This window comes from Hypomesus nipponensis, chromosome 17 (genome assembly GCF_054491055.1).
Source record: "Hypomesus nipponensis isolate SF chromosome 17, ASM5449105v1, whole genome shotgun sequence".
Taxonomy (NCBI): domain Eukaryota; kingdom Metazoa; phylum Chordata; class Actinopteri; order Osmeriformes; family Osmeridae; genus Hypomesus; species Hypomesus nipponensis.
The window spans coordinates 13,095,808-13,110,292 of record NC_140377.1 but is presented as its reverse complement, the minus strand read 5'-3'; the positions used below and the strand labels follow the sequence as shown (position 1 = coordinate 13,110,292).

Here is a 14,485-nt window from a genome sequence, read left to right as displayed (position 1 = left end):
TGAACTATTTTCAAAGCATACTTAAAAGTATATTAAAAGTAAACTATGTTCTAAGTATACTTCTTAAAAGTAAATTAAAAGTGAACTATTTTCTAAGCATACTTCTTAAAAGTATATCAAAAGTGAACTAAAAGTGTACTATCCATATTTCAGTATACTTATAGTATACTTTAATATACTTCTTTTTTGTAAGGGATAGCTTAGCAGATAGCTAACAGGGCTCGACATTAAGGCTTGTCCCCTTGTCCGGGACAAGTGGATTTTTTGTCGGGCAAGTCTAATAGAAATTGACTTGCCCCACTGGACAAGTTAACTAAAACAAAATAAAATGCCATGTAACTTCACGTTATGTGCCACTCATTACGTATATTTTTCCGATTGTATTTTACCGACTTGAAACGAATACATACATTTCTCCACACAATCCGTCGCACCAGCGTCCAACTCAGAATGCTTTGATTTTCCCGCCCGCAGTCGAAACATAGTGCTACATTTTTACCCGCCTCAGAAGAACAGTTGTGGAGGAGTGTAGAGTTATGTTTCTTCAAGCTCCGCAGCCCGGCCAAGTGCCAGGGAAAACACCAAGAAGAACAAACATTACAACAACAGCATCTTACGAGTCAAAAAGGGAAAGGAAATTTGTAAAAAGCTGGAGGGATGAATTCGACTGGGTGCGTTGTGAAGAAGGAGTGATGTTCTGCGGCGTCTGCCGGGGACATCCCAACTTGGCTGACAAGTAAGTGGCGTTAGCTAGCTAGCGTCGGCAGCTGAGTACCTTGCATTGGTTAAATGTAGAGCTACAGTTATCAGCTAATATTCAACTGTTAAGTTGCTACACCTTTAAAGCATCCCTTGGTAAATCAGCCTCTTACGGGTAGAAAGTGAAATTGTAGAAAACAGTTGCAAAATGTATGTGTGTTATGTCTACAAAATCATTTTAGATATAGGTTAATATAAGTTTAGCTAGCTTGCAAATACTGAGAATATAGCCTACCGAAGTTGAGTTAGCCAATGTCGATAGTGATGCTTGCTAACGTTTTGCTTGCTGTATAGAACATTTCACTGGGACTTACAGCTGTTTGAATTACTGAAATTATTATGAAATGTTGTGTTCTACTAGCCATTTGCCTACTTTAGCAAGTCATAGTATTTCCAAGCCCTGATAGTGTAACCGAGATGACACAGTAAATAATTCCTCTTTCAAGTAATAAGCAAGTTCAAGTGTTGAGCATTAAATTAGCTTCAAGGTCTGTAAGTCTTGGGACAAAGCTGCGATACAGTACATAACAGAAAAAGTTTCATTCTGCAGAAATAGTGTACATGTTTTATGTAACAAACTATATTATTTGTATAATATTACAGCTCATCTTCGTTGGTCAAAGGGACAAGTGCCTTCAGACATGACACACTGCTGTCCCACGGGACCAGCAAATGCCACCAGCACTGTGCTGTTGCTGAGAAGGCAAAAGATCCTCATGCAAAAGTGCCAGCTGTAGTCCAAGGAGTACAAAAAATGGACCCTGCAATGTTTAATAAAATGAAGAATGTTATGCACACAGCCTATTACATTGCAAAGGAGGAGCAACCCTTCACTCAATTTCCTGAACTTCATGGGCTCATTAACAGGACCGGTGGGACACTCCCAGACAGCTACAAATCAGACAAAGCTTGTGCTCGGTATGTCACACACAGACCAAATCCAGTAGCCGAACAATGCTTTCTTGTGTGCATTACCCAAAGTGTTGACATTATAATGTTGTTCTTTGCAGCTTCATTTGTAACATATATGATGTGGAGAGGGAAAAGTTAATGGAGAACTTGAGGAAAGCAAACACTTCTCCATCATGATTGATGGGGCAACTGATGGTGGCACCATTGAAAATGAAGCTGTCTATGTCCGCTTCATGGCCGACGAAGGTCCAGTAAATGCTTTCCTCTCCATTCAGGCTGTTAAACAAGGAAATGCTTCTGGGATCCTGGATGCCATCTATGCAGGTAATGTGGAATGGTTGTATGGTAGATTAACTGTGAAGTGTTTTCACAAATATCATTATGATATTGGAATAAACAACGCAATTGACAAGTGAACCTGACCTCCCTTGAACCAGAGGGGTTTGTTTTTGCAATGCAATATCTATGTTTTCATGTTTACAATTTAATGAATGGTGCTCAACTTCTTTTATTTTTTTTCTTCAAAGCATTTGAAGAAGCTGGCATTGATGACTGGAAAGACCGGCTAGTGGGATTTGGCAGCGATCGAGCAGCAGTCAATGTCGGATGCAGGAATGGGGTGGCAGCACAGCTTCTGAGGGACATCCCATACCTCATCTCCATACACTGCATAGCTCATCGCCTGGAGCTTGGTGTGACTAAAGCAATTAAAGAAAATACCAACATGGTCCAGCTTCAGAATACACTGAAGAACCTATACGACCAGTACCACTACTCCCCCAAGGCTCTCAGGGAGCTTCACCAGGTTGCTGAGGCCCTGGAAGAGAAGTTACTGAAGCCGTCAAACCTCCATGGTGCCCGATGGCTACCATATGTGCATCGTGCAAAGGTCAGTGCTAAATTAACTACATATTTTTCAGTAGATTTTATTAATGATTCATGCGAAATGGATATTATGTAATCATAATTTTCTTTTTTTTGTAGATTGTATGTGATAGTTACTCTGTCCTCCTGGCCCATTTTGAGGACATGGCAAGCATGGAAAGGAGCCCCAAACCATCACCAGCTGTTGTTGGAAGAGCGAAACAAGTCACTGGGTATCTCAAGAACCTGCACCATGTAATCTTCCTACACTTCATGTGTGACGCACTTGATCATCTCGCTCTTTTGAGCAAAGAGTTCCAGAAAGACAACAACACGGTGTGTCAAGCGGTTGAAAGCCTGGAGACATGCTACTGGAACCTGACAGCACTCAAGACAGAAATGGGTCCACAGATGGCCAAAGTCTTCGAGGCAGTGAAGACCAATGGAGAATACAGAGGAGTGCAGTTCCAGGTTCGAGATGCTGTTCCGAGCTTGGAAGCAGAACGAGCTGCAGTGATTGGTAAGAAGAAATGTAGTGTTAGTTATATTACGTAGATTGGCGCTCTAATTTAATGTAGTGGCAATGATGTAATTCAAATGATTATGTTTTGATCCAAACAGATGCCATCATCTTTCACTTAGAGGAGAAGCTGAGGGACCTTCAAAGGGGCAGTCCAGTCAGTAAATTTAAGGCCTTTGATCCCTCTTGCTGGCCCAAATGTGATAGGTCAGACGGCAGTGCTCAATTCAGGGAGAGTGGTCAGGAAGATCTGAGGGCACTGACTAGTCACTTCAGTGTCCTCCTGTGTAGGGAGGGCATAAGCACAGAAGATGTCATGTCCAACTTTCAAGACTACAAGGTCTTTGCCCAGGAGAGAACAGCTGTTCCAATGAGGGACACATTCTTAAATATTCTGAAGTCAGGTGTGTGTGTACTACTATAAGAAATTGACACAAATTCTGAATGATTACTGTAGGAGTTCATTCTCGATAGCCTTTTCTATATGTAACACCTCCTGGCGGCAGGGTAGTGTCAACAGTTAAAGTATCCTAAAACAGGATAAGTGAGACAAGGAAAACGTGGTGCCATTCAGGACAGTTGCTGTCATCAGAATGAGAGACCGATAAAATATAACCTTGTGTTCTTATCTTTTCAGGTGAGAGATGTGAACGGTTCAGGAGTTTGGTGGCACTCCTGAAAGTTTACATGGTCCTGCCAGTCAGCACAGCTGTGTGTGAAAGAGGGTTCTCTACGATGAAACAGATCAAATCCGACTGGAGGACCAGCCTCAGCTCAGTACAGCTTCAGAAGCTGATTTTTCTGTCAGTAGAGGGCCCAAAGTTGGAAGACTTTGATGCTGGGTTGGTGGTGGAGAGGTGGTGGACCTGCAGCCAAAGGCAGCGCCGCCCAGGATTCAACCCCTGGGAATCAAGGTGTCTGCCTGAAGATCAATAGTGTTCCGAAAACATGTATATAAATGATGATAAATAATAAAAAATGATACATTTTTACCCGGACAAGTGACTTTTGTGCATGGACAAGTGAAATGTAAATATACTTGTCCGAAGGACAAGTGCCTCAAAAAGTTAATGTCAAGCCCAGGCTAACAATAAGTTCAGGTTCCTTGAAATAACGTCCAGGATACAGTGCAGAGTTTAGGCTTTTGGTAAGGTTCCATTTACTTCAGATGATTTTCTAAAAAGACTGAGACTTTCTCAGGACAACAAAGGAGAGAATTAACTGTATGCTGAGCTCTCTTGCTAGTTGCATCAAAACTAAACTAAGGTAACACAGGACGGTCAAAAAACACAAATCACACATGCAATGCCGTTTGTAACCACCAGGTGTCTAACACAAAAACAAATTGTGGGGGCAGAACACTTCCCGCCTGATATTTGATAATATCACTAAGTCTCTTTACTGAGGAGCAGTACCACTTCTGAAACAGGTCTTGAATACACCTTAGGGGTACCCTGTCAGATGATCTTGACTTCAACCTTCCGAATTCTTCCATCACGGCTGGGAATGGTTTCCACGATAGTTCCCATTGGCCACTCATTCCTTTTAACTTGACTATCCTTCAGGAGTACAATATCTCCTGTTTGCAGGTTCAATCTGTCCGATGTCCACTTCTTGCAAGACAGAAGGGTTGCCAAATACTCTTGCCTCCAGCGTCTCCAAAACATCTCGGCAAGGGCTTGGACCTGTCGCAACTGTTTTGTATACAGATCCTTAAGTTCCATGTTCCCTTGTGGAGCAGACACTGTGTCAATCTTCTGAGTGAGCAGCATGGCAGGTGTGAAGACAGCTGGCATATCAGGGTCAGAAAAGACTGGAACTAGAGGTCTTGCGTTCATAATTGCCATGACTTCTGCCATAAGTGTCACAAGGACCTCATGGGTGAGGCGACAGTTTTCCTTGAGCAACATCGCATCCAAAATGCGACGAGCCACACCAATCATCCTTTCCTACACCCCACCCATGTGCGAGGAATGTCGAGGGTTGAATGACCAGGTGCATCCTTTGTTTTGCAGATGAGCTTTCAACTCAGGATCTTCTGCGTGTATCTGCAGTTCTTTGCACGCTCCAATGAAGTTAGTGCCTCTATCAGAGCGCAATAGTCTCATAGGTCCTCTGATAGCAGTGAATCTTCTCAGGGCATTAATGAAACTAGATGTTGACATAGTCTCTATAACCTCAATATGCACCGCTCATGTACACAGACAGGTGAACAAGACTGCCCAGCGTTTGTTTTCTGCATGGCCACTCTGGTCCGGCGTGTTGTGATAGTCCAAGGTCTGAAAACATTGAGTCCAACGTGAGTGAACGGAGGATCCAGAGTAAGTCTTTCCACAGGTAAGTCCGACATTTTTTGCTCTTCTAGCTTCCCTCTTAGTCTTTTGCAGGTTACACACTTCTGTAGTACACTCAACACCAACCCCTTGCTTCCTTGAATCAAGAGTCCAGCTGAACGAACTGCACCTTCTGTTAAGTGTTGACCTTGGTGAGCAACCTGTTCGTGATAGTGTCTTACCAGCAAAGTGGAAACATGATGGTTCTTGGGGAGAATGACAGGATGCTTTTCTTCCCAGGACATGTCTGCTGACGATAAACGTCCCCTGACTCTCAGCAAACCATTATTATCAAGAATGGGATCTAAACTCTTGAGTGGACTGCTTCTTGAGACTTATTCCGCCTTAGCCAGGTTTTTTATTTCTTCTTTGAAGGAGTCGTGTTGTGTACTTTTCAGGATGACAAGTCTTGCTTGAAGAAGTTCATCTTTTTTCTGACTACAGTCGGATGTTCCAGAGAAAGCTCTGGCCTTTTGGATGAGCCTGGCTGTTGCACGGGTAAGTGATTTCCAATTGGAGAATCTTTCAAACCAATGAGATCCAAGAAGTTCATTGGTGACTTTTGTAGCGTAGGTTGTAACATCAGGGCGAACTTCTACATCGGTTTCTGGATGTTGAAGGTCATGCGTCTCTGGCTGTTCAAACTGTTTTTCATCAGGTTTGGTAAGAAAAGCTGGACCTGAAAACCAGTTGGAATTTTTGAGAAGGTTGGCTGGAACTGACCTTGACCCATGATCTGCTGGATTATGTTTGGTATTGATATAGTTCCACTGATCTGGCCGAGAAGATTTTTTGATTCTTGCCACTCTGTTTGCCACGTAGACATAGAAGTTCCTGGATGTGTTGTAGATGTAACCCAGTACTATCTTGCTGTCCGTGTAGAACTTGACTTCGTGAATCTCTGCATCAATTTCTTCCATTATCAAGTCTGCCATTTCTGTTGCAAGAACAGCTGCACATAGTTCCAAACGAGGAACTGTGTGTGCAGGACGTGGCGCCAGCTTAGCTTTCCCCATGATGAAGCCGACGTGGCTATGTCCTTCTGTGTCGACAACTCGGAGGTAAGCTACAGCTGATATGGCTAGATTTAATGCGTCGGAGAAGATACAGATTTCCCTGCGGCCAGTGGTAAGCAGAGAAACAGGCCCGTTGGATCTGAAGCTGTAAAAGCTCCGTTAGAGAGTCTCTCCAAGCGTTCCACTGTATTTCTTTCTCTTTTGGCAGTGGAGTGTCCCAGTCATACTCTCCTGTGGATATCTCTCTCATGAGTGCCTTACCTTAACCTAAGGGATCAAAAAGGCTGTTTACAGTTGAGAGTATGCCCCTTCTAGTGAACGGGTTTTCCTTGTTGGACACAGAGAAGAAGAAGCTGTCGGTTTGTAGGTCCCATCTGAGGCCGAGACTGCGTTGGGGAGGCAGAGGATCAGATTTAAGGTCAAGATCTTTCAGACCTTTAGCATGGTCTTCTGATGGAAATGCGTTCATAACAATGCTGCTGTTAGAGGCAATCTTATGTAGCATGATGCTTGACTCTGCTAACATCTCCCTTGTTCTCTTCAGAACATCAATGGCTTTTCCTGCAGTGGGGAAAGAGGTAAGTCCATCATCCACATAGAAGTTCCTCATGACGAATTTCTCAGAATCTGTACCATGCTCTTTGCGTCCCTCTTGTGCTGCTCGTCTCAAGCTGTAGATGGCATCAGCTGGTGAAGGGCTGTTACCGAAAACATGTACTGCCATCCGGTACTCGGTCACTGGTTTTGTGAGGTCGTTATCCTCGAACCACAGGAATCTCAGAAAATCACGGTGGTTCTCACAGACAGTGAAACAATAAAACATCTGTTGGATGTCCGCCGAAACTGCAACCGGCTCTCTGCGGAAGCGGATGAGGACACCGAGAAGAGTGTTATTTAGGTCTGGACCCTTTAAGAGGACGTCATTTAAAGAGACACCTTCGTGCTTGGCACTAGAATCGAACACCACCCGTATTTAGTCTGGCTTCTGGGGGTGGTAGACACCAAATGTTGGTAGGTACCAGCACTCTTGATCTTTCTTCAACGGTGGTGCTAGCTCTGCCTGGCCAGACTCAAACGTCTTCTGCATGAAGTCGATGTATTGTTTTTTCATGTCTGGCTTTCTTTCTTAAGTGCGACTGAGAGAAAACAAACGTTTTGCTGCTTGCTCCCTGTTATTTGGGAGATGACACCTCGGGCTACGGAATGGTAACGGAGCTACCTAGCCGTTTTCATCATTTATGTAGACATTTCTATCCATGACCTCTAGAAATGTCTCATCTTCTATTGACAAGGCTACTTTCTCATCATTTTTGGTCCTTTGGAATACATTGACTCCAAGTTCATCTGTGTTGTCGTCCAGGAGGTTGGATTCTCTGGAGCATTGATTTTCAGTTTTCTTGTCCAATTTCTCTTTGACGTTGACTACACTGGCACATGGACTAAGAAAAGATGTTCGTCCATTTGGTAGAACATTGGTCCTGAAAACATTGACGGTGCTTGGCTTGTGGGCTCCCCCCAGACATACATCTCCAACAATAACCCAGCCAAGGTCGAGTTGTTGAGCATAGGGTGCATTGTCAAGTCCGTTGTGGTGTTTACGCACTTTATGTACACCTAGTATGTCCCTGCCGAGGAGAAGGAGAATGGCTGCTTCGGGATCGACAGGTGGGATTTTATCCACCAGTGCCTTGAGGTGTGGATAATGGCGCGCTATCTCAGGTGAGGGGATATCAAGACGGTCGTCAGGCATCATATCACACTTTATGATGGTAGGAAGAGGGATTTGCATGTCACCATCTGTTGACTCCACAACAAGATTGCTTGCACGTCGCCCATATGCCTCCACTACCCCTGAGCAAGATTTAAGGGTGTATGGCGCAGCACCTGCTTCAATGGCAAACGTGTCAAACAGTTCGGTCTTGGCCAAGGACCGATTACTCTGTTCATCAAGGACAGCGTATGCTTTTATGGCTCTCTCTCTTTGACCTGTAGGGAAAACTCTGACCAAGCATATTTTAGCACAGGATCGTGAGCCAAATGAGTCCCCGCAGATTTCTGTGCATTTCGACATCCCCTCTGGAGGCTCATCGTGTTGTTGATCCCGCCTTGATCTTCAATAACAGCAGAGCCAACTGGTTTCCATGATGCTGGCCCTGGGTGAAGTGCAGATGGGTGTCTGTTGCTGTTGCATTCCTTGCACAGCACAGCTTTGTCACAGTCCTTGGCGAAGTGACTGGTTGAGGCGCAACACTTGAAACAGATGTGTTTCTCTTTAAGGTAAGCCTTTCTTTCATCCAAGGTTTTGTTGCGGAAGCCACAACATTTTCTTAGAGGATGGGACTTACTATGTATAGGACACAGTCTATCTGGATCTTCAGCTGTTCTGCTCTGGGCACTTTGCTTGTATTCAGCTCCAGGTGAAACTTCGGTCTTCCTGGTGAACACAGATGGTTTCATAGGCTTCAAAGATGTATCCGTCCTGAGTGACCCAGCTATGGTGAGTTCTGAAAAACTAGGGTCATTTCGTATCTTGGCTTGGTCTTGGATACATTTCACAAATTCGCTGAAGGGAGGATATTGAACCCTGTAGTTTTCTTTATATCTTGAATCAACTGTGATCCATTTTTCCATGAGGTTGTAGGGGAGCTTTTGAGCGATGGGGTTGACTCCACGAGGTGTGCTAAGGTAGGATAGCCCAGGTAAGAACCCATCTTTCAACGCTGAATCCAGCTCTAGCAATAGGTCTCCTAGCTCCCGGAGCTTCAGGTTGTCCTTGTTTGTGATCTTTGGAAATTCTTCTAGTTTCTTCAACAGAGCGTTCTCTATCATTTCAGCTAAGCCAGTAGTTCACTACTGACTGGTAAATAGAGAGCTTTGCCTTTCGACTCAGCTCCTTCTTCACCACGACGGACCGATGCAGAGCCCGCATCACAGCAGACGCCGCACCGATCCGCCTGTCGACCTCGCGCTCCATTCTTCCCTCACTCGTGAACAAGACCCCGAGATACTTGAACTCCTCCACTTGGTTCAGGATCTCCTCCCCGACCCGGAGATGGCACTCCACCCTTTTCCGGTCGATAACCATGGCCTCAGATTTGGAGGTGCTGATTCGCATCCCAGCCGCTTCACATTCGGTTGCGAACCGCTCCAGTGAGAGCTGAAGGTCACGGCCCGATGAAGCCAACAGGACCACATCATCTTCAAAAAGCAGCCACCCGATCCTGAGGTCACCAAACCGGACCCCCTCAACGTCCTGGCTGCGCCTAGAAATTCTGTCCATATAAGTAATGGTGGCGCTCGCCATCGAGCCCCACCCCCGGGCCTGGCTCCAGGGGGGGGCCCCGGTGACCCGCTACCGGGCAGGGGCAACTGAGAACCATTGTTATTTTTCTTCATGGTAGGTTTTTGAGCCACGCTTTGTCTGGTCCTTTGCCTGAAACCTGTTTGCCTTGGGTGACCCTACCAGGGGCATAAATCCCCCGACAACATAGCTTCCAGGATCACTAGGACACGCAAACCCCTCCACCGCGGTAAGGTGGTGACTCAGGGAGGGGCCGTTTTGTAACTACTGCAGGAAAACCCATACAACATGCAGATTTAGTAAAAGGGTTATTGGATGCAATGATGCTACCAACTAACCTTGCTATAGTAAAATGTGCGGGTCATTGAAAGGCAGATTCTGATATTGCCAAAGGTAATAATTTAGCCGACAAATATGCAAAAGATGCAGCGTTAAATGCTTCCTTCCCACCATGGATGAATCATTCTTTCTTGAATATTCAAATTTCTGATCCTCTATTCACTATTGATGATTTGATATTGTTTCAGAATCACGCAATGCCATCTGAAGTTCTACTTTGGGAGAAGAAAGGATGCGTAAAGCACAACGATGGTTTATGGAAAAATGTAGATGATAGAATAGCATGACCAAAAATAGCGTATGAATCCCTAAATCCTATGTACATGGTGTTACTCATGTGGGGTATAAGCGCATCATGCACTATATTTCACAACTTTTCTTCACAATTGGACTAGAACAACAAGTTAGAGACTTTGTTAAGAGATACTTAATCTGTGCTCATTGTAATCCACACGTCAATCCAGCTAAAAGAGATCATTTGCCGAAACTTGAAGGTCCAAGTGGAAAGGACAAATGGGACCATTAAAGAAAAACTGGTGAAAATACATCTGACAAAACAAACGACCTGGATAGATGCTCTGCAACGGGTACTTCAATCAGAGCTATGGCGAATTCAGGCATAGGGTTTGCTCCTCATGAAATTTTGATGGCTTGACCTTTTCCTCGAGGTGTGCTGATGGACAAGACACCAGCAAATGATTTAACCTTGTTGCAGGAAAATCAACGACATTATGTATAACAGTTGTGGTCTTCTGTTTCTGATATTAATCAACAAGTAACAGATTCTCTCCCTACTCCAGGTGATCAGAGTATTCATAATTTTCAGACGGGTGATTATGTTTTGGAACGTAGTTTTTTTTTTTCAACATTAATATTACATTATCATGAGTGTGGTGTTGTTCTTCTCTCTTTGTTTTCATGATATATAGAAGTGAAGACTTTGGCAGTGATACTGAATTGTGGGAAAGACCATGAGACCAGAAAAAAGAATGGGGGATACTCCACAGAGAACCCGAACCAAAGTCGTGGTCGTGCGGAGCATCATCTCTCTCCTAGCGTTGATTACGGTCAATTATGCGGTTGTGCTTGAACATCCCACTCATTTGAATAATGTTTCATGGAATGATACCAAGACAGGGATAGTGCTTACAGAAGTATTAACTGAACTCTGATCAGCATGTTTATACACATGTACGACGTAATGTTCCAACACCTACGAGTATTCTCGGAGTTGAAGTACAGAATCACATTCCTATGAATGAATCAGACATGATTTGTTTATATTATCCATTATGGACAAAGGGAGGAAACCATTCTATGTTCAGAAGGTGGAATACATTATCATGACGGTGAGTATGCTATCAATTAAAGCAGAGTACGAATCACTTGAAGGTGAAGTGTCAATAATGAGCCAACCCCTTATGTTTTCCAGGCCCAGCACAGTCACAGTTGATTTCTGTAATGCATTCTGGAAAACGTTGACTCCTAAGTTCTTAGTTCAGTGAGATTTGGATGCTTATGACAATATTCAACTAATAGTTATTAAAGCTACAGGAATGAAGGCACCTGTAACTTGTCAAAGTTATACACAGGGCGTAAAAACAGTGCATCAGATGGGTTTCACTCAGGGTTGGGAACACTTTTTCCGTGGCCAGCTACTGATCTCATGATTTGGCTTTGCGATGACAATATTTACACTTATCTTCCGCTTTATTGGAGAGGTAGATGTGCTCCTTATTGGATACCATCTAGTACTGTATTTGGGAAAGTTCCAATTCCCACTGCATGGCCAGAAATGTCTCCATCATCTACTATCTAGAACCTTTAAAGAAAATGACGAAGTAAAATATACCAATGAGGATATGCCATTCAATAAGGATCATCTTTTCGCATCTAATTTATGGTACAGTGCTCTCAAGAGTAGGGTTCGGAAACTGACTCCTAATTCTTGCTATGCGTGTTCCATGTTACCTCAATCAACAGAAGAATTGTTTCCCTATTGGACAGTTCCACTTCAAGGTCCTGAAGGATTACCATCCATGTGCCTTCTCGCTTATCAGTATGTATTGCAAAAGCATCCTTTGTTAGGTAAGCAACGTCAAACAACCCAGTACGACCAATTATTGTGCTGAACAACATTTACGTAGCCAAAGCTAGTAACATGATAGTCAAAGCCAAAGGATTATTGAACATGATGTCAAAGTATATAATTTATTTAATTATTTCCATAAGTCAGGGAAGCCTACCAGATTTACAGAATTGTCATGCTACTATATTCTCTGTCCCTAAAAAGTTGCCATCATTATTAAGATGTACAATATTCTACAAGAAACATATGGTTTCTTTGCCTAATGATTTGTCTATAGTTCCTACTAAAGTTTCAGCTAACATGAATTCGTCTTCAATTCATGAAATTTGCCTTCGAGGAGTAGAGAAAGATTCTCCTGCTGTCAAAAACGTAGGATTCCTGCGACTCACCCAGTGTCAAAGCATCTTCTAGTATCCTGGTTTAGGATATCACGTTACAGTAATGGGAACCCCGCCCACTCCAGGTTTTAATTGGTGCTGTGGGGAAAATGTATGGATGAGCCTACCGCCAGAGGTCTTAGTGGAGTGTGCCCAATGAATGACTTATTGTACATAGTTGAACCTATTGAATTCATGACTCATCATCGCACTGGTTCAAGAGCTAAGCGTTCCAATATGGAAACTATGGGTTGTGTACACTTGCAAAACATTGACGCAACTAATTTAGCTGACAGATATAGTGCCTTACCTCGTGATTTCAGGACATTTACTCGCACTCAGCTAGTATTCAAAACCATCTTTTGGAATACTGAACTTCAATATTCTAGTCATTATATGATCTTGTTGACTCGTCATGATGTCGCGAGAATGGCTAATGCTACACTTATGGGATTTCAGGTGTTGGGAGCTGAAGTTGTTGCAATTAAAGAATTTACCATAAATAATAGAATTGCTCTGGATGCAATCACAGCCGCACAGGGAGGTGTTTGTGCTATTGTGGGAGATGATTCATGTTGTACGTATCTTCCATCCAAATCTGAAGGTCTTGGTAATTTGTCTAAAGCTATTGATAACATCAGAGACATACAAGAAAATATTGTTAGGACCAATCGCGAGGCCAGAATGTTAGGAGGATATCATAATAATCAGATCTTTGATGTTGTAGCTAACATGTTCAAAGGAAATTCTCTAGTGGCATGGATTGTAGGTATTTTAGCACCAGTGTTTTTGGTAATCATTCTCGTTGTGGTGATCATGAGTTGCTGTTTCCCAATATTTCGAGCTCTAATTGTGAAATCCTTGCAGTCACAAACATGCCGGTTATCACTACGAGACATAGCCGTTAACATCAAATCTATCAGAGGTCGTTCTGATACTTCTTCCGAAAGTTCATTTTCCTCCATAGATTCCATCAACAATGTGGGTGAGGGAAGATAGTGTTGCATGACATGACATGTCTAATTCTGATTACAACTGAGTCAAACAGATGGAGAAGGAGAGGCCATACCTACAAAAGACATTCAAGTTCGGCTGAACCACGAATAGAAGACATTCTTGGAATTTTTTTGCGTGTGATGTTAATTTTCATTTAAAAAGTTTACAACCTTCCTAGTCTTAGGGAGGTATTAAGGAATAATATTTAGGAGTGATGTAACTATTTTATGGAGTTATGTATATTTAGCATGTGAGTGTTGCAAAATTAGTTTTGTCACACTGGATGAAATTTGGTGATTTTATCCTTACCCGGAAAGGAGTTTTGACCAAGTGATTGTCTAAGTGCAAAGAGTAGAGGAGATTAGCCGCACGATCTTTTACTCACTCTTTGTCAATTGTGGAGTGGGGTTTTAGTTATGCGAGTATAAGTTGCAATTGGCTGATAACTCATGCACCATTGATAATTGTGCTTGGAATTCAACTTGATTTCATAGTGATTCAGAAGGTGCAGGCTTATTAGACATTTGTGTAGAGATTTCACATAATGCAAATTTACAAATATAGAAAGAGGAAGGAACTGTAAGGCAGATTTTCTATGTACATGTACAGCCTAAGTATCTGTAAGGTCAAGAGGTGCTACAGCGAGGCCTCTCTCTGAGCAGCATATAGCACACAGCCCAGACAGTTAGGAGACTGAGGCAAATCATGTACGAACTGGGACTTGAACGTAATTAACAACCACCTCAGCTACTGAATACTCTAGTGTATCAGTATACTGACCACTGAAGACCCGTTAAGGAAGCAATTCTGTGCATATCTATATCTATATCTGTGCTGTCCAACTCATGTATTTAAGCATGGCTGAGAGACAGAGTTTTCACTCATGCCATCAATTTGTCTTGAACTGATCCGGGCGCTCGATTAATAAACCAAAGTCAATCTCCTTTCCATTGTCGTGATTCCTTCGGCCTGCATCAGT

At 43.1% G+C, this 14,485-nt stretch overlaps 1 protein-coding gene across 1 annotated transcript; it reads left to right on the top strand.

Moving 5' to 3' along the window:
- The first annotated feature begins 529 nt into the window (after positions 1–529).
- Positions 530–3,991, top strand: LOC146253615 (zinc finger protein 862-like). The gene is made up of 7 exons (XM_084676903.1): positions 530–736; positions 1,363–1,677; positions 1,770–1,995; positions 2,199–2,560; positions 2,656–3,055; positions 3,157–3,459; positions 3,693–3,991. Exons 3-7 carry the CDS (start codon positions 1,845–1,847, stop codon positions 3,989–3,991), a joined length of 1,515 nt encoding a protein of 504 aa, XP_084533029.1. The 5' UTR covers positions 530–736; positions 1,363–1,677; positions 1,770–1,844.
- Positions 3,992–14,485: the final 10,494 nt, after the last annotated feature.

Coding starts and splice junctions, on each gene's coding strand:
- LOC146253615 (XM_084676903.1), top strand. CDS start 1,845: ATGATTGATGGGGCAACTGATGGTGGCACCATTGAAAATGAAGCTGTC. Junction 2,561..2,655: donor CATATGTGCATCGTGCAAAG/GTCAGTGCTAAA, acceptor TTTTTTTTGTAG/ATTGTATGTGATAGTTACTC. Junction 3,460..3,692: donor CTTAAATATTCTGAAGTCAG/GTGTGTGTGTAC, acceptor TTATCTTTTCAG/GTGAGAGATGTGAACGGTTC.